The sequence below is a fragment of the Podarcis tiliguerta genome (assembly GCF_965153285.1).
Source record: "Podarcis tiliguerta genome assembly, chromosome: 9".
In the NCBI taxonomy this organism is placed as follows: Eukaryota; Metazoa; Chordata; class Lepidosauria; order Squamata; family Lacertidae; genus Podarcis; species Podarcis tiliguerta.
This window is the reverse complement of record NC_139542.1, coordinates 13,081,627-13,100,880: the sequence shown is the minus strand read 5'-3', so window position 1 is coordinate 13,100,880 and position 19,254 is coordinate 13,081,627. Positions and strand designations below refer to the sequence as shown.

General features: G+C 48.0%; 1 protein-coding gene across 1 annotated transcript in view; it reads left to right on the top strand.

The window, feature by feature from the left end:
- Nucleotides 1-9,968: 9,968 nt before the first annotated feature.
- Nucleotides 9,969-19,254, top strand: part of SCD5 (stearoyl-CoA desaturase 5) — a gene marked incomplete at its 3' end in the record, with an annotated part of 43,431 nt that continues 34,145 nt past the window's right edge. The window contains exon 1 of the mRNA XM_083398618.1: nucleotides 9,969-10,545. Coding sequence (XP_083254744.1) covers nucleotides 10,299-10,545 — 247 coding nt within the window. The 5' untranslated portion in view covers nucleotides 9,969-10,298. The remainder of the gene's footprint in view (nucleotides 10,546-19,254) is intronic.

Here is a 19,254-nt window from a genome sequence, read left to right as displayed (position 1 = left end):
TACTGGTTCCCTCTTCCGCTGCTGCGTCTCTCTCAGCCTCAGAGAGCCCTTGCACCTCCTGTCCTTCCGATGGCAGTTCCCTGACATCCACCTCCCCTCCAGGGCCCCCTTCACCCCCTCCCGTCTCCTTCCCTACGGGTTGTGAGGAGGTAAAACCCCTGAAAGAACCTTCCTCATCGTCCGAGGTTTCGAACACCTTCCTCCACTTGTTGCTGTTCCTGGTCTCTCGATACTCCTCGTCATCGGAGTCCATTCCCTCTTCCAACTCCGACTCCGCGAATCCTTCCAGTTCCTCTTCCTCATCGGTGGTGCCGAAATACTCCCTCCTAAACCTTGCTACCGGCTGTGGTTTCCTCGGGAATCTTTGGTGGAACGTTTCTGTTAAAACCTCGTCATTGACCTCCCCTGCAGTCACCCAGGTGTTTTCTGACTCCGGTTCCCCTTCCCACGCCACCAAATACTCCACCTGATTTCCCTTCCACCTAGAATCGAGGATTTCCGCTACATGGTTGCTTCTTTCCCTTTCTTCCAAGGGTGGTCCCCTGGTGTGCTCCCCTTCACGTCCCCCCCTGTACGGTGACAGTAACGACCTGTGGAACACTGGGTGCAATTTCATGTGGCTGGGTAACCGGAGTTTGAAAGCCACTGGGTTGACCTGCTGAATGACCTCAAAGGGTCCCAATCTCTTGGGTCTTAATTTTTTACAACCCCCTTTGAACGGCAACCCTTGGGTTGACAGCCACACCTGATCCCCCACCCTTATGGTTTCACCTTCCCTTCTGTTCTTGTCTGCCTGCTTCTTATATTGAGCCTTGGCTCTTTCTAAGTTGAGCTGGAGCTGACGATGGATCGCTTCCATCTCCTCTACAAAATGTTCGGCCGCTGGGACGCTCCATCTCTCGCCTCCCTCCCCTGGAAAAGCCCTGGGGTGACACCCGTAATTAGCCAAAAAGGGGCTCATCCCTGTGGACACATTCTCCGCATTGTTGTAGGCAAATTCTGCCAGCGCCAACTTTTCGACCCAATCGTTCTCTCTGTCATTGACATAACACCTCAGATATTGTTGGAGGATGCCATTTGCTCTTTCCGCCTGCCCGTTGGTTTCAGGGTGCCGGGCAGTCGAAAAATTGACTTCCACGTGCAGTAAGCTCATGAGCTTCCTCCAGAACCTGGAAGTAAATTGTTTGCCGCGGTCTGAGATCACCCTCAAGGGGGCGCCGTGCAGCCTAAAGATGTGTTCAACAAACAACTTAGCTGTTTCTTCCGCTGTGACTGCATGTGAGCATGCTACAAAGTGGCACATCTTGGTTAACAGGTCTACTACTACCATGATGGCTGTTTTCCCCTTGGATTTTGGCAGATCCGTCATAAAATCTATTGATACCGCTTCCCAAGGCCGTTCTGGTGTGGGTAATGGTTCTAATAACCCTGCCGGCGCCCTTCTTTCCCCCTTGGCTCTCTGACATTGGTCACACCGTCTTACATACTCCTTTACATCTTCCCTCACCTTGGACCACCAAAATTCCCTGGTAACCATCCACATGGTCTTGTGTTGTCCAAAATGTCCCGCTGTGGGGCTATCGTGCAACTGCTTGAGTACTCTTCCCCTCAATTCCCCTCCTGGTATATACAGTGCCCCTTTGTAATACAATGCCCCATTTCTTTCCTCAAAACCTTCGGGACTCTCACCCTCTCCCCTGAGACCTCTGAGCTTATCCTGGGCATACTCATCATTTTCCGTTTCCTCTACCAGTTCTCGTCGCCCCACCAGCGCCGCCCCACACACCCACCGGTCCTCAGGGATGACATGTCTTTCTTCGATTGCCCCCTCCCCCTCCAAATACTCTGGTTTGCGTGAGAGAGCGTCCGCCCTGACGTTTTCTGGGCCTGGCACATAACAAATTTCAAAGTGGAATTTGGAGAATTCCTGTGCCCATCTCACTTGTCGTTGGTTGAGTACTCGAGCCGTTCTCCAATACTCCAAATTCTTGTGGTCGGTGCACACTTGCACCTTGTGTTGTGCCCCAATTAACAAATGTCTCCACCTCCGGAACGCTTCGTGAATGGCGAGTAGCTCCCTGTCATACACCGTGTAGTTCCGCTCGGACTTATTCAGCTTCCTCGAGAAGAAGGCGCACGGTCTCCACTCCGACGTATTCCTTCCCGGTTGAAGAAGTACCGCCCCTACCGCCTGGTCAGACGCGTCTGTCTCCACTCTCATGGGTTTCCGTAAGTCCACATGCAGAAGTTGTTCTTCCGAGGCGAAAGCCCTTTTCAGTTCTTCAAATGCTCGCTCCGCCTCCGCCGTCCAAACAAATTTCTTCTTGCTACTGAGGCAGTCGGTGATGGGCGCCGTCAAGTGTGCAAAGTTCTTGATGAACTTCCGATAAAAGTTCCCAAACCCCAGGAATCTTTGCACATCCTTCTTGGTCTTCGGTGTCTTCCATTCCAGTACCGCTTGGACCTTGCCGGGATCCATGGCCAATCCTTTGTCTGACAAGCGGTACCCCAGGAATTCCACCTCCTTGGTATGAAACTGGCACTTCTCCAGTTTCACCCACAGCTGATTGGCTTGTAGCCGGCCCAACACTTCTCGCACGTCCCTCACATGCTGCTCTTCATCTTCCGAATACACCAACACGTCATCTAAAAAGGCCACACAATTCTTGTAGAGCAAAGGTCCCAAGACGTGGTTCATAAAACTTTGAAAACATGCTGAGCCTGCTTGGAGACCGAAGGGCATGACGAGGTATTCAAATGCTCCCAAAGGGGTGAACATGGTGGTCTTCCATTCATCCCCCTTCCTTATGCGTATCAGATTGTACGCCCCCCGCAGGTCCAGTTTTGTAAAAATCTTCCCCTTCCTCACCCTGGTCAGAATGTCATCAATTCGGGGCATAGGAAAAGCCAGGGGTTCCGACACGGCATTTAGGGCCCTGAAGTCCACTACAAGTCTCGGCTTATCTGTGTTCTTTTTGTCCACAAAAAACACTGGACTGCCCCCCACCGCTCGGGACTCTCTGATGAAACCTCGCTTCAGGTTTTTGTCAATGAACTCCCTCAACTCCTGCATCTCCCTGTCTGACATGGCGTACAGCTTGCCCACTGGGAGTTGAGCTCCAGGGAGTAGGTTGATTTGACAGTCAAAGGGTCTATGCGGCGGCAGTTTGTCCGCTTCCCTTTCGCTAAATACGTTGCTCAGATCTGCGTATTGCGGAGGCACCTTCCCTTTATTCATTACCTCCATCCCGGCTAGGGTGAGTCTGGCTCCTCCTGGAACCTTCCCCTGCTTGCAGTGTTCTAGGCAATGCGCTGACCCAAAGGAGACCACCCTCTGATGCCAGCCCACTAGAGGATCGTGTAGTGCCAGCCAGCTCATCCCCAAAATGATGGGAGCTCCTCCCAAGGTGGCCACATTAAACGCTATCCTTTCGGTGTGCCTTGCCACCCTCATTATCATGGGGACTGTCTGTTGGTTCACTTCTCCTCCCAACAGCTCTCTGCCGTCAATCGTGGTCACCTGCAGGGGGTTACTTAAGGGGATGGTCTGTATCTGGTGCTCAGCTGCAAACTCCTTACTCATGAAATTACAGGAGCTGCCTGAATCCAAAAGCGCCTTGATCTGTAGTGGGTGTCCGTTTGGCAGCTCTAGCAACACCTCTATCACTAAAGCAGGTCTGGGAGGTTCTGGCGTGGGCACTTTCACTGCTTTTTGGCCTGGCTGCTGTGCCCCGACGGTGGCAGCCAGGCGTTGGCTTTTACTTGCTCCTTGCTTTCCTCCTCTTCTCCCCCAACAGCTCCTGCCATCCCTTGCCATTCCTTTCTTTGTGGACAGACTCTGGCAAAGTGTCCTGGCTGTTGGCAGAGATAACATTTCTTGGCGCTCTTTCCCTCCTTCTTCCGCCCTTCACTGAGGTTTGAAACTGCGCGCGCCCGCGCTGTTCCAACTTCCATCGGCTCTGCCGGCGGGAAAGGCGGCTCTGGAATGTCTGGAATGCGGAGCTCCCTCCAACGTTCTCCTTTCCCTTCCCGCCTTTCCAAAGCCCTCGCTTCCTGGCGCGCTCCTATGGCCAGCGTGGATTTAGTCAGCTGGTCCATAGACTCCGCCCTGGGGGCCCGGGAAAGTTCATCTTTAAGGGACGAAGAGAGCCCCTCTTCGAAAAGCATCTGAATGGGTTCCGCCGATAGGTCCCACCCCAATCTATGAATCAACATAGTAAACTCAGTCCAGTACTCACGGACAGACCGGCTCCCCTGTTTGCAAGCCATTAACTGCCTTCGCACCACCCCCTGCTCAATGTCGCTGGAAAACATCAGGTCCATGGCACGAAAAAACTTCATCGTGTCCTTTAGGATCTCATTATTCGCTGCCATCAGGGGTCTAACCCAGTCCTTCGCCCCTGATTCGAGATGGCTAATTACAAAAGCCACTCGCGATTCCTCGTCGGGGAAGTCATCAAACTGCAGGTTGAGAGCGTATTGCATCTCTGTTCTAAAGGCATGATAGTTTCTGGGGTCCCCCCCGAATTTCTGCACCAATCCTGGCATCTTTCTGGTGAGCGGGGTGGTTTTCTCCTTCCCCTTTTCTGCATCCTGAGCCCTCCTCTCCTCCAGCCTCGCCGTTTGCAAGGCAAGCTGGATCTCCAACGCTCTGTACCTTTCCCCCAGGCTTGGACCTCCTCCAGCTGCTCCTGCTCCTCCGGTTCCGGCTGGTTCGCTCATGATGCCTCTCCCTGTCACAAGCTAGCTTTCGGTGACTTTCGGATTGCTGTGATGGGATGAAGAGCTGCTTGTGCGTAAACTGCAAGTCCCTCAGAGTTTGATCAAGTTCTCAAACCTCTGCCTGTGACGGAGCCCTTCCAGCATGGCTGCGTCAATCGCTAGCAGAATCCGAAAGTGGTTGCTTTCGGAATCGTTTCCAACATAAAAGCTCCTTAACGGAAACACGTCTTCTGGACTCTCGGCGTGACAGTTTCCGGCGAGGAATAGGTGTCCCTATAGGAGGTCCTGAGACCTCCCCGCTGTTTTCGCTGGAAGCGTCTCTGAGCCATTCCTCCGACTCATCTTCCCTTGAAGTTCCTGCTCTCCCCCTACTGGTTCCCTCTTCCGCTGCTGCGTCTCTCTCAGCCTCAGAGAGCCCTTGCACCTCCTGTCCTTCCGATGGCAGTTCCCTGACAGCCCTGTCAGAGGAGGACAACATGTCTACAGCACTTTAGTAAAGGTAAAGGGACCCCTGACCATTAGGTCCGGTCGTGACCGACTCTGGGGTTGTGGCACTCATCTCGCTTTATTGGCCGAGGGAGCCAGTGTACAGCTTCCAGGTCATGTGGCCAGCATGACTAAGCCGCTTCTGGCGAACCAGAGCAGTGCACGGAAACGCCGTTTACCTTCCCGCCGGAGCGGTACCTATTAATCTACTTGTACTTTGACATGCTTTTGAACTGCTAGGTTGGCAGGAGCTGGGACCGAGCAATGGGAGCTCACCCCGTCATGGAGATTCGAACTGCCGACCTTCTGATCGGCAAGTCCTAGGCTCCGTGGTTTAACCCACAGCGCCACCCGCACTTCAGTAGCCAGCTATAAAATTGCAAAATAAAAGCAACCACCTACAGTACAGCTGTTGCACCTAATTTCCAAATACCAAGAATATTAGTATTGATCATTATGTTGATCATCTCCCCCCCCCCCTTTCAAGGAACTCAAGTGAGCATATATGAGTCTCACATGTCCTCATCCGCCCCCAGTATTGTTTTATCTTCAAAACTCCTGCAAAAGTGAGGTGGACTGAGAGTTAAGAACAAGCCCAGGATCACCCAGTAAATTAAAAGCCAGAAATCTGTTGCCCTTTTGATGTTGCTTGACTACAACTCCCATCACCTGTGTCCATTGGCAATGGTGGATGGGGTTGATAGGAGTTGGAGTACATCTTCGTCTCAGAAGGCCACAGGTTTCCTTCCCACTCCCATGCCCAGGAAACTTTCTGAGTGGGGTTTTGAAACCCAGGCTCCCTAGCCATTGTTCAACACATGGACCACAGAATCAGTGTTATCTTAAAGCTGTCGCCAAAAATAAGGCACGAAAGGAAGCCAATTCCGTTAAAACTGCCTTCTCCATCTTGCTTCTTAGCTAGCCCCAGATGAAGCTGTCCTCTAGTTCCAGTGAACTATTTTCTCTCCTCTGCGAATCTGGGTCATCCTTCTGATCTGATACTCATGAACTGTGTATTAACAAATCCCGCAGCTGGGATACAGAACGGGAGAGGCGCTGTCATTTTTCTTCCAGGACAGCTCTGTAATGTGATAGAGGGGATAAAATAAATGAGGCCAGGCTAGTAAACAGTGGTGGATAACATCGTTTTATAGAAGGGGCGGGCGTGAAGGGGAGGAGCGGCATAAATGTTATCTGGGCTTCTGAGTCAAGCTGATTCGTTATTGTCCCAATAATATTAGAATTTTGACTGGAAGAGAAACTGGCTTGAGAGAAACTGGAGCTTTCCAGACGAACCATGTTTTATTTATGTGTTAATTTATTTTGTCATTACATTAATATGCCCCCTTTCCTCCAAGGGCACGAAGGCAGTGTACCTAGTTGTTCGACAGTGGAATTTGCTGCCAAGGAGTGTGGTGGAGTCTCCTTCTTTGGAGGTCTTTAAGCAGAGGCTTGACAACCATATGTCAGGAGTGCTCTGATAGTGTTTCCTGCTTGGCAGGGGGTTGGACTCGATGGCCCTTGTGGTCTCTTCCAACTCTATGATTCTATGATTCTAGTTCTTCCTCTCCCCATTTTATCCTCAGCCAGCATGGTTCATGACTGAATGGGAATTTTGTGGGATGTGAAACACAAGAGCAGTCAAGTACAACATTCCTAGAGTGAACATGTTTACACATGGGGAGGAATGTATGTCCAGCCAGCAGGTAAACTTCCTGCTTCCTTCTGGGCTGGGACAGACTTCCTCTGCATGTGACTAGAGGTGGGCGTGGCCTCACCTGTGCAGGTAACGACAGAAGCACAGGGCAGGACAGCCATCTATCTCTCTTTGACTACATGCATCGAAGAAGCAACATCTTCTTGGCCAAAGATGCTCTTTTGGCTTCCCAAGAGAGGACAGAGGGACTGTCTTCTTATGAGATAGTTTCCAGGTGTATGTTACTTTTCTAAGCTAAGTCTGCCTTCTGGGATCCGATTGTGAACAGAATGTGAGTAAACTCTTTTTATACTTTTATAGAAGACTGTGTCGTGTCTTATCTTTTATGAGGGAATAATGGGAAAATACCAGAACAGTTATTATAGAGGCTTTAGCGAGCCTGAGCAAACGCATCCGCTGAGTTTTAAAAGGGGAATGTTACTCTGCTAAAATTGTGAACTTGTTAACACAAGTTGAAAAGGCTATAATCAAACAATATATCCTCTCCTGCATCCCTGAACATTCCCACAAATTTGAACCTTGGTCCCAGGTCCTATATGGTTATAGGCTACACAGTCCCTGCCTTTCCCTGGTATCACTACAGATAAGCAGTGGGCTATACATATTCCTCATAATATACAAGCAACGGAACCAATCACTGCAGAGCTCCGCCCACCATTGTGAGGTCAAAGGAGGTGGTGTGGTGATGCCCCTCCAGCTGCTGCCATTGGCTGTGGAGTCGACGGCCCATGATGTCAAAGCACATGGCAATTAATATGATCCAACAACCTACCCCCCCCACTCCACACACAAACAAGCCAAACTGAAATCAACTGAATGCAACCAGCCAAGATAATCCCTCACGTTATCAATAAAAATAAATACATACCTAAACAAAGGGCCTAACCACGTGGCGTTGACACAAACCCCTACACTAACAATAGGCAAGAGAACAAAAAACAGTACCCCCAGCTCTCTCCCCCCTATTTTCCTCCAACCTAAGATGTTAATGACAGAAGCGCCTCCCAATGAATGTAAATGAACATTTAGTGTTTGTAAGTGAAGGCAATAGATGCACCTTTCGCTGTTTCTCTGTTTGTTTTGTAACACAAAAAAAACTTTAATAAAAACTAATTTTAGAAAGCACATGGCACCTGAGTGGATATATGAAGGTGTGCCAACGGGGTAAGCCAAGGCTAAAAACATCTTCCTTTCCAAGGAGAACAGAGAGTGGCCAACAACTGGGTCCTTCCACACTGGTTGGTTTCCTTCCACGTGGCGGTGAGGCAGAAGGATGCTGTGGAGCACTGAGAAAGCAAGTTGACTTGCTAAGCAAGACTGAAAGCAGCTGATAGCCACGGTCAGAAGCAAATCCATGTCTCTGTTCATTTTTGGGTGATGCATAAGTGGACCACCACAGTTAGCACTGAAGAACACACAAAACCACGGTACAGTGGTACCTCTGGTTAAGAACTTAATTTGTTCTGGAGGTCTGTTCTTAACTAGAAACTGTTCTTAACATCAGGTACCACTTTAGCTAATGGGGCCTCCCGCTGCCGCCACACAATTTCTGTTCTTATCCTGAAGCAAAGTTCTTAACCCAAGGTACTATTTCTTTCCAATGGAGACCTTCCAGTCTTTACGTACGGAGGCCGATCTGAGGGACAAGTTACATATTTTTGTGTGAAAAGATCAGCATTTTCACATTTGAGCTCTTTTGAGAACTCTTGGGTGTATGATTTCACAGAGCCACAGAATTGTAGATTTGTCAGTTTTTATCTTGTCAATCGGGCCTAGAACTTCATCTCTTGTCACAACTAACTGCATCAGTTCTTCATAAGCGGCATATTCCTGCTGCATATGCTTTATACACCCCAAGCATATGGCATATATATGATACTGACTGAAGCAAAACAAAAAACAAAAAAAATGTGGTTGATATAGCTGTTCGGCTCCCAACACTGGCACCATTCCTATATAGCTGTGTGTGTGTCTGCCCGCCCACCCCCCTTATTTTCGATATTAAATTGGGACGCTTGTGAATTGATGCTAAATACCTTCCTCACCCTCAGGCTTTTAAAACTGTGTTTTAAACCCAGACTGTTTCATGCTGTCTCTGTTATAATGATCTTTTTTTTTTTTTTTTTTTTTTTTTTGCTGTCTCCTATTCCTTGCTGCTGGTTTCAGTCATGATATATTATATTTGTTTAAGCACGGTTTTGTTTGTAAGCTGCCCAGGGAATAATTATTGATGGGTGGCTATAGAGAGGGTGTAGCTGTGTGTTCTTAAAAGACTCAGGTCTTCGGCACTCATTGGCTGAAAATGTTCCTGTCATATGCTAATGTATACTCAGAAACGTATACCATTCTTAGAGATGCAAATGTAGGCCTCTGAGCAAATTTAAGCTGGCGGGCGATTGCGGTCCCAGGAACCCTGTAAGCAAGTTGTGGTGTGTGGGGGTTTTTTGTGTGTGGGGTTTTGTTTTGGTTTTTTGTTTTTTCCAAAGGAGAGGAAGGAAATCTGGAGCTGCGCACAAAAGATCCCGGCCTTCACCTCCCTGACTCTACCCCTAACAATGGCCCCGGGTCAGCTAAAAGCAGCAACGCTAAAATGCACCATTTAAAACAGTGACTAAACCGGGGTCAACATCTCTTTGAACCCAAGGCCTTAAGGGAGAAATCCTTTTGTTGTCGGCTGCGTGTGCTAAAGGATTTTAGATACCCATTCAGCAATTTAACACACACACACACACACACAGAGAGAGAGAGAGAGAGAGAGAGAGATCCCACAGCTACCACACAAAGACCTGGGGATGTGTGGGCCTTTTCTGCAATAGGTTGCCTTTGAACGTGCTATATATCAAACGCACCTTTCTTTGTTGGACGGAGACTATATCTCTCTATTCAGTCTGGCCAATGTGTGGCAATAGTAGACAGGGATGCTGTGCCTCTCTCTCTCCCCCCCCCCCCCTTTTAAGAGCGCCGCATCTGATTCTGATTGGCTGTAGCTATGCAGGTCTTTTCCTCTCCTTCTCTTTCTCCCTCCCCCTCCCTCTTTTTTTCATTCTCTGTTGCTGTGCGGAATTTGGCTCCGGAGCAGCAGCAGCAGCAGCATGGACGAGATGCCAGCAACAGATGCTGCCGCCGCTGCCCAGCGACCAGGCTCCCGCCGGTAGACCGTAGCCCCAGAGCAAAGTGCTGGGAAGGAGGAAGGGGGAATCTTTAAAAAGGAAAGGGGTTTTTTATTTATTTTTAAAAAAGCAAACTCAGAAGTAAAGGGAGGGAGAAACCTGACCCTAAAAGAGAGAAGGGGAAAAAGGGGAGGAGTGGGGAGAGAAACAAGAGCCAAAGTAAAAGGAAAGAGAGGGCACCTCTCCCCGTCTGCCCTTCGGCCATGTCCAAGCCCGGAGCCGGCGGTGCCGTCGAGGAAGAAGCCAAGATGCCCCTCTCTTCTTCCTCCTCCTCCGGCGAGGGGCGAGATGGCAGCTCCGCGGACCCTGCGCCCGAGAGGAGCCCCGGGAAAGTTGGACGGAGGCAAGAAATCGTCTGGAGGAATGTCATCCTCATGGCTCTGCTGCACGTCGGGGCGGCGTATTCCCTGGTCCTCATCCCCAGAGCGCATCTCTTCACCCTGATGTGGGGTAAGTGGCTCCCCCTCTCACTGCCCCCTCTCCCTCATCACCGGAGATTTCAGTGTTTTTCCTTTTATACAAGTGATGTTGTTGTTTTGTCTGCCTGTTCCCCAGGGGATTAATTCATAACGCAGGCCTCCCCCCCCCCCCCGTCTGGGTTCCCCACTCCCAGAGGACCAGTTGTGTGGGTGCTTTCTATTTTTCTCTTTTAAAAATGATATATTTCTCGCCCCCTTCCGTGGTTTTGAAAGTTCTGCACCCGCTACACCATCCTAAGCTTTGGGCTGTTGTTTCCTTTTGCAAGATCAAACTCTGTCGATGCATCCAGTCGCCACCCTCTGCTTTGTCCTTTCAACATTTCCGAATGTCAAATGCGCTCCCCGATTTTGCTGCTAGGTGGGTAGGAGCGCAGAAATGGAAGGCAGCCCATCCACGGAGCACCTTGCTTGTTTAGACAAAAGAACGGCTCATAGGTATGCCCTGTGCAATAGCTGGTCTTGTGAACGCCCACTTAAAGATTGCGCGGTCTGTGCTGGATGAGATACAGGCTGTAGTAGCAGCTGAGTAGCCCTGGGGTAAAGCAATGGTAACTTATATGTTTATAGCTTCTCTTACAAGCATGTGAGTGGGGAGGGGGTTTCAGCGTGTGTTTAAGAGGGAGGGAACTCAATGTGTTTGCAGAGGATTCTAACAGAAAACAGCATTAAAATCAACATGCCAGGAACTGGAGGCCCACAGCAAGACATCCTTCTACTGTTCTGGATGCAAGGTTCAAAATGCAAAGACTTCTTCATAGTGCAAGGAGTGGTGTGCTGATCCTATGGGTTCAAGGAATTTTAAAGTAATTTGCATTTAAGACCAGCGTGTTTAAGTTGTCCCGTATTTTTGACCCACCAGCCTAGATCCAGCTTACTTTATAGGGTGACTTGTTATCCTCCGCATGAAAAAACCCCCCCAAAAATCACGAGCAGAGCTGGAGAAAGAGAGAAGCGCTGTCTAACCAAGGTGCTGGGCCAGTCAGTGGCGTAGCGTGGGTTGTCAGCACCCGGGGCAAGGCAAGTAATTTGCGCCCCCTAACCCGTGGATTTGCGCCCCCTAACCCGTGGATTTGCGCCCCCTAACCCGTAACCCCCAGATGTTGTGCCCGGTGCGGCCGGCCCCCCCTACACCCCCCACGCTATGCCACTGGGGCCAGTGCAACGATTGAGAATTGTTAGGGCTTAGCATCGCACAGGATCAGGCCCAGTGGTCCCAAATAGATGCATTCCCTGCAGCGACAAAAGATTATTCTCCCACTCTGCCTTGTGAATCACGCTCTGCCTGGTGTGCTCGCATTGCCTTGCTTCTAATGTATCTTGCACAGAGATACAGTTTGCCTGCTTCTGCCAGAGCTTGAAGTGAGGATTCGGTTTCCGCCAGCGCTAACCGTGGAAGCCATGTTCACCAGCAGCACTCTCATCCTTAGAGCGGACTCTCCCGCCCCCTTTTAGCAGCAAGATGCAGGAAGAAAATAGTTTCTCTGTGCATACGCAGTGTGCTTTTCCCTTGCCACTGGATGCCTGCAACCAGGTCTTGTGCATCTAAGATTATTATTATTATTTCTTATTCAGACGGTGCTTTGCAGATGGATATAAGTTCCTGCCCCGAGGAGATTACAGTCAATACTTCTGCAATAGGGAAGGCATCAAAAGGGAGAGAGGTGGAGGTAATAAAACAGCCACTGGCCAGGGCTGTTGTCCAAAACATTGGAGAAGGATGAAGGAAAGAAAATTCAGGTGCATGCTTCAGGTTTAGTTTTAGTTAAGAGGGTCCAAAAGTTAACGACAATGGTGGTTTTTATGGAGAAAAATGAAGGAGACAGAACTTCCAGGTGAGTGAGGACCTTTTCCCAGTAGCTTTTCAACCCCTGGCTTTCCTGCTGGAAAACTAAGCACAGCCCAATGTCATTGCCTGCAAACAGTTCCCCTTGTAATGCCCTCTGGCGCAATGACATTGTGAACCTCATCTGACTTGCTTCCCCCCCCTCTCCTCCCATTCTCAGCTGTGTTGCTTGATAGTGCAACATTCACCTGGGAGCATTTCTCGAGCGCAGGGGCTCCAGAGCTGCGACACCAGAGGCTGCCCAGTTTAATTTCCAAGCCCTCTTTGTTTCTTCTGAATAGACCTCCCTCACCCGCCCCCTTCCGCTATCACGTGCAGAAATGATGAAGCCTAGAAAAAGTCTCTTACACACCGATGTTTCCAAATGCTAAGACTGACGCTTCATCTTCACGTTGAATGCTTGGGAAGCTATGCTTACCTCAACTCAGGAATGGTGCTTTTTTAAAAAAAGAAAGAGCGATAGTCAGTATGACAGCCATACTCTCTCTGCAAATCAATGCCATTTTGCTTTTGCTTGTATTCTATTCTATTGGTAGTTGAAAAGTGATTTAGTTGGTGAACAGAAAGTTGCACATTTCCCCTCTCCAGTTTTGCTGCAAAACTACCTCCACCAAATCCTTTGTGTGGACTAGATATTGCGCTATTGCCTCCGAATCCGTCCTAGAGGAATGCATTCACTGATCACAACAAAAAGCCTCAGTACCCCCATTTTACAGATAGAGGAAGCTGAGTCTCTTTGGTGAATCACTCGCTCAGGGGACATCCATCAATATTCTAGCTAAATAGGAATTTGAACTGCAGATCTGGCATAAGGTGTCACTGGCATGGTGACAACACCCAGCTCTGTCTCTCTTTTTCATCTGAGTTAGATGAGGAAGTGGGAGTACTGAATCAGCGTCTGGGATCAGAAATAGATTGGATGAGAGGCGATAAACAGCAGCTTCAGTCCTGACAAGACAGATGCATTATTTGGTGCGTGTTTTGTCTAACCAGGAGTGTGATGTTCAGCTTGTTCAGGGAGGGGCTACAGCCCTCCTAAAGGACCAAGCTGGTAGCCAGGGAGGGCAGGTAATTCCAGTTTTGTCCAGCAAAAGGCAGGACCAGCACAATATATTTTACTGCTTGAGGCAAACGACAACATGCTCGCCACAATCCCAAGTATGGAAGCCAACTAGATTGGCAGCTGAATCTGACTTCAGCTCAAGGGCACCAAACATTCAAGGGCACCAAACTAGCTTACTGTCATGGACTGGATGGAAGCAGAGGAGTGGGGGGGGGTACCATCTGGGGAACCCCCAAGGGAAGAAGGCTCAGAGCCAGGAGATTGGTGTTGGGATGACGATGAGTGGTCAGAGGGAGAAGAGGGAGCAGACTGGGGAGAGGAGGTGTCGAAAGCTAGAGAGGCTTTAGTGAGCAGGAAGAGGCTAGGGCAGAAAGCAGCCCAGAACCAGAGGCAGGAGAGGAGCAGGGCCAGGATACAGAGACAAGGCAGGCTTCTGAAGAATCCAGGGAGGCTCCCCCTCCTGCTGCTACCAGATCCCCTCTCTCCTGGTCTCCCAGAACACAGAGAGGTATGAAGAGGGTGGAGAAATGAGAGAACAGACGAAGGAGCCCGAGATTGCTTGAGAAGGACCTGGGAGAGGAGGAGCTTTAGAGAGCAGTGGGAAGGACCTTCAGTACTTGCAATTGCCTCACTGGGGCAAGATCTATGGGGAAGGCCTGCACTGTTTTGGTTTCTTTGAATAAAGCATTCACTTTACTGACTCCAGGTGATTTACTACTGACTTATGCCTGACTCCTGACACTTACTGAATGCAGGACAAGTAATGTTGGCACACAAAGCTGTCCTCTAACTGAGGGAACAGCGGGGGCGAAGGGAGTGGCTACCACTGCTCCCCCCCCCCCAGCATCTGCCACCTGAGGCAGTTGTTTCACTCTGCCTAATACTAGGGCCGGCCTTAGGAAGAGGGCCTCTGTGATGTAAAGCACTTTTCAGCAGTTAAGGCTGCTGCACCAGTCTCCACAGCTCGGTGCAGACCTCCCCATTTGTGGCACAAAGTAGTCTTTCTCAACAGGGAAACTTTCTCGCTCATCCTCAACGTGCTGCTTTCGATCCAGAGCGATTCTAGAACTTGCCGTCCATAAGGGGGGTGTGGCTACTCGAGACGTATTTGAAAACCCTCCCCTAAATTAAGCTATTCGCGCATTGCCCTCCCTGCACATGCCCCCCCCCCAGCTGAATGAAGCGGGAGGTAGTCATTGCCACTTTGTTATTTGTTATTTATTCACCTGCCCACAATGTCCATGGGCAGCTGTGGATAAGTCCCTGTTCCTGGTACAGGCTCCATCTCTTTTCAAATGGGGAGTAACACGGAATCAATCTTCATTGAGCTTCCATTTTCAGAATGTGAAATTGAGAAAATTGAGGAAAGCACTTTGCAGGGTCATAAAATATGCCGTAGACCCCATGTGGAGCATAAATTCGTGTGCATGTAGCATTCGTGGACAGAGATAGCTTGTCCAAAGTTACCCATATTCTGGTAGCCTCCAGATTTGAGTACAGTGGTACCTCGGGTTAAGAACATAATTCGTTCCGGAGTCCATTCTTAACCTGAAACTGTTCTTAACCTGAGGTACCACTTTAGCTAATAGGGCCTTCCGCTGCCGCTGCGCGATTTCTGTTCTCATCCTGAAGCAAAGTTCTTAACCTGAGGTACTATTTCTGGGTTAGCAGAGTCTGTAACCTGAAGCGTCTGTAACCTGAAGCATCTGTAACCCAAGGTACCACTGTATTGCAATGCATTTTTATAGAGCAGCTGCCTTTGAGAACATCTCAGAAACTTGGGTTGGTCTGAACCACGGCTGCTCCTGGGTTACTGACTAGGTAAAGGTAAAAGTACCCCTGAACATTAGGTCCAGTCGTGACCAACTCTGGGGTTGTGGCTCTCATTTCGCTTTATTGGCCGAGGGAGCTGGCGTACAGCTTTCGGGTCATGTGGCCAGCATGACTAAGCTGCTTCTGGTGAACCAGAGCAGTGCACGGAAACACTGTTTACCTTCCCGCCGGAGTGGTACCTATTTATCTACTTGCACTTTGACGTGCTTTCGAACTGCTATGTTGGCAGGAGCAGGGACAGAGCAACGGGAGCTCACCCCATCACAGGGATTTGAACCTCCAACCTTTTGATTGGCAAGTCCTAGGCTCTGTGGTTTAACCCACAGTGCCACCCGCGTCATTCAAATGTTGCATTAGTTTTCCTGATTATGCCAACCCTCCTGTTCCATTTTCTAACATTCCTTTCACACTGCGGCACCTGATGCATTATGGAACTGTGGCCTTTTGACTTGATACAGCGATGGCACACTGCGCTAAATTTCATTCACACCATTGGGCATGTTGTGGCACAACAATGAACTTCCCTACTCCCTCACCCTTTCTGCCCCTGTGGGCTTCTGCTCCCCCATGAAAACTGCAGGAATGCTGGTACAGTATAAACCTCCCTGTAGGCTATAGAAGCAGTGATATATTGCTGAGTTATGACTATGTCTCAGCCAGAAAATATAGCCAGAGACATTTTGGCAAATCCAACTGGACAGACATTTTACCCCTGATAAAGAGGACGTATTCAGAAGCATTACGAAGTGCAGAGAAAAAGGGAAATTGGTTTCCCTAAAGCCTCTTCTTTTGTTCTGCTAACGGAGAACATTGAGCGCTGCCTTGCTGAATAAGACCATTTTATTTCCAAGATTAATCAGCCAGATGCAATGTTGGCACCAAGATTTGGACACGGCACCCTGTCTAGACCAGGAAGACTGCACCAAGTGGGAACATTGTTAGGGAGAGTGGACTCTGGCAAATCACCAGCCTTGCCACCATTTGGAGCTGACCTTAGGAAGATGCTTCTGGCCACTTTCAAATAAGCTATGAAGGTGACTTTCGAAGTTCAACTAACTTCTTCTTTGGAGGCAGCCCAAAGTCGGGTGTCCAGAATCTTACTGGCTCTGAACATGAAGTTCTGCTTGGCTGATGAGAAGCCATGCAGAGAGTTGTCCTCCGTGAAGTTGTCGTAGCTTAGGGGCCATCACCATGGCTTGCCTAAACAAAAGATGTTTTAAGCGGGTGCCACAATAAGGACCAGTGAATGCTCCAGACTGATGCCAGTCGGCTAGGCAGGGAGTTCCAACGTGTGTCAATAGGCGGGGAGTTCCACAGACTGATTTCTCACAAATGCAGAATGAGCGCCTGTTCCACAAATCTAAGCAGTTGAATAGCCATATGTATATGGCAAACCTGTAATAATTCCAGTGATGAGTATATTTGTTTGTCCCTTCCTTTATTTATTTATTTATTTATTTATTCATTCATTCAGAGGATGGAGGCCAATTAAATAAAATAACAACTGATAGGCTTTAGATATTCCATAAATTAATTCTTAATTATGGGAAGAAATGATTTTCGTTTCTTTTCCTGGTCATTTTGAAACCTGAACCTACAGCTTCATCATTAGGCAAAAGGGAGTTCAAAGATTACGATAGAGGAAGGAACATTTCTTTCTGCAATTTTTTAAAAAGCAAAGGCTTGGTATTATTTCCTTGGGCTAAAGGGAAAGTCACAATTAATTTACGTTACCCTTAAAAAAAACCGATAAACGATAGAACAAACAAACAAAAGTTACATCGGATTTATGAAGTCAAAGCATTGTAAAGCAAATGACAAAGCAGTAATATGCCATAATTTGCAAATTAATAATTTGCATATTTATCATGCAGAGCTGCATTCGAGTGTACTGTATTTGCATTTGTCAAAATAGATCGCAGGTAGCAAAATAAACATCTGGAATGGAGGCATTTTAATCTGAGTGGCCTCATCCAAGGATGCTATACTTACAAGATTCTTGCTGTGAGGAGGGGTTTGAGCTACCCATCACTTTCATCAATGGTCTCTTTCTGTACCAAAGTTTTATAGTAACAGCCGTTCACTTTTCCTGTGTATGAACCATCCCCATGAATGGTTACTTCATTCATTCATTTCTTATATGAGATAATAAAAAAGTTTATTTGTGTAACATATCCACTTGTTCCTCTGGAAAAGTGTCTCATATTGCTACACCAGGGTGCAGGCAGCTCATTTATCCTAATCTAGTCTTTACAGTGGTACCTTGGTTCTCAATCCATTCTGGAAATTCGTTCTAAAACCAAAGCGTTCCAAAACCAAGGCACGCTTTCCCATAGAAAGTAATGCAAAATGGATTCATCCGTTCCAGATTTTTAAAAACAACCCCTAAAACAGCAACTGAACGTGAATTTTACTCTCTAACAAGACCATTGTTCCATAAAATGAAAGCAATAAACAATGTACTGCAGTCACACAATCAATCAATCAGTAGCATAACTGGGTTGCACACAGTCACAAAAACCAAACAAAAAGAGCAGTAAAAACAAAAACGCAAAATAAATGGCAAAAACAGACAGACCTCAGTGTAACACTCAAAACGGAGCACATTCGGCTTCAAAAAAAAGCTCACAAACCAGAACACTTACTTCTGGGTTTGCAGTGTTTGGGTTCCAAGTCGTTTGAGTGCCAAGGCGTTTGAGAACCAAGGTATCACTGTACTGCATTATTCTTAAGCAACAGCAAAATAATTGGACATGGCGGTTCTGCGTTACCGGAGAGTCAGGTTCTCTGTTTTCTCAAGGCTGGAGACAGGAAACTTATGACCCTTCAGACATGACTGAATTCAAACTCCTATGCAGGCTGGGGGTGATGGGAACTGGAGTCAAACAGCACCTGAAACCCCACAAATTCCTTATCCCCAGTCAAGTCCTAACATCTTCTCCTTTCCCCCTGAAATAGAAACTTGTTTTCCTTCCAGGAGGAAAAATATTTTCTAATCTCCTCCACCCACTTGCACTCTTGTTGCTATGTCCACGCCTACACTTTTTATTTTGGGAAGATTCTTTCTCGGGAGGTTCTGACGCTGTTTTATCTATAAAAGAATTGATAGTTAGCTTAAAACTGATTGGCAGTGCATGAATGCAGATCTTACGTTTGTCCTGTACGCCGGTTTCTACACATTATCTCATATATATATATATGTGTGTGTGTGTGTGTGTGTTTTAACATATCATTTTCAACAGTAATTAAACATACTTTTACATCTTATACAATTTTTTGACTTCCATCAATCTCGTCTGAAAATTTTCCAATCTAATCTCTTAGTATACATTTCTTACTTCCCCTATTGCATAAGTCTCATAACTAATATCTCTATTCTTTTTCTACTTTGTACCTTGTCTTATATTTCTCCTTACAAAACTTCTTGTAGTCCTACTAACATAATTTGTTGATTACAATTGCTCTTCAAATAGTTCATATACTTTCTGTAAATCTCTGGTCCCGCAGGTTTCAAATCCTTCCTGTCATTTTGTCCAATTCTGCATAGTCCATTAATTTTATCTGCCATTCTTCTTTCGTCGGTTTCTACACATTATCTCACACACCCCTTCTCTATCCTGCCTTCGGCCAACTAACAGGCGTTGTCAGAGTTCAAGGAAGAAGAAGAGTTTGGATTTGATATCCCACTTTATCACTACCCGAAGGAGTCTCAAAGCGGCTAACAATCTCCTTTCCCTTCCTCCCCCACAACAAACACTCTGTGAGGTGAGTGAGGCTGAGAGAAGTGTGACTAGCCCAAGGTCACCCAGCAGCTGCATGTGGAGGAGCGGGGAAGCGAACCCGGTTCCCCAGATTGCGAGTCTATCGCTCTTAACCACTCACTACATCACACTGGCTGGAAGCATTCCAGCCAGGCGAAAATACTGATTAATGGTGTGAAG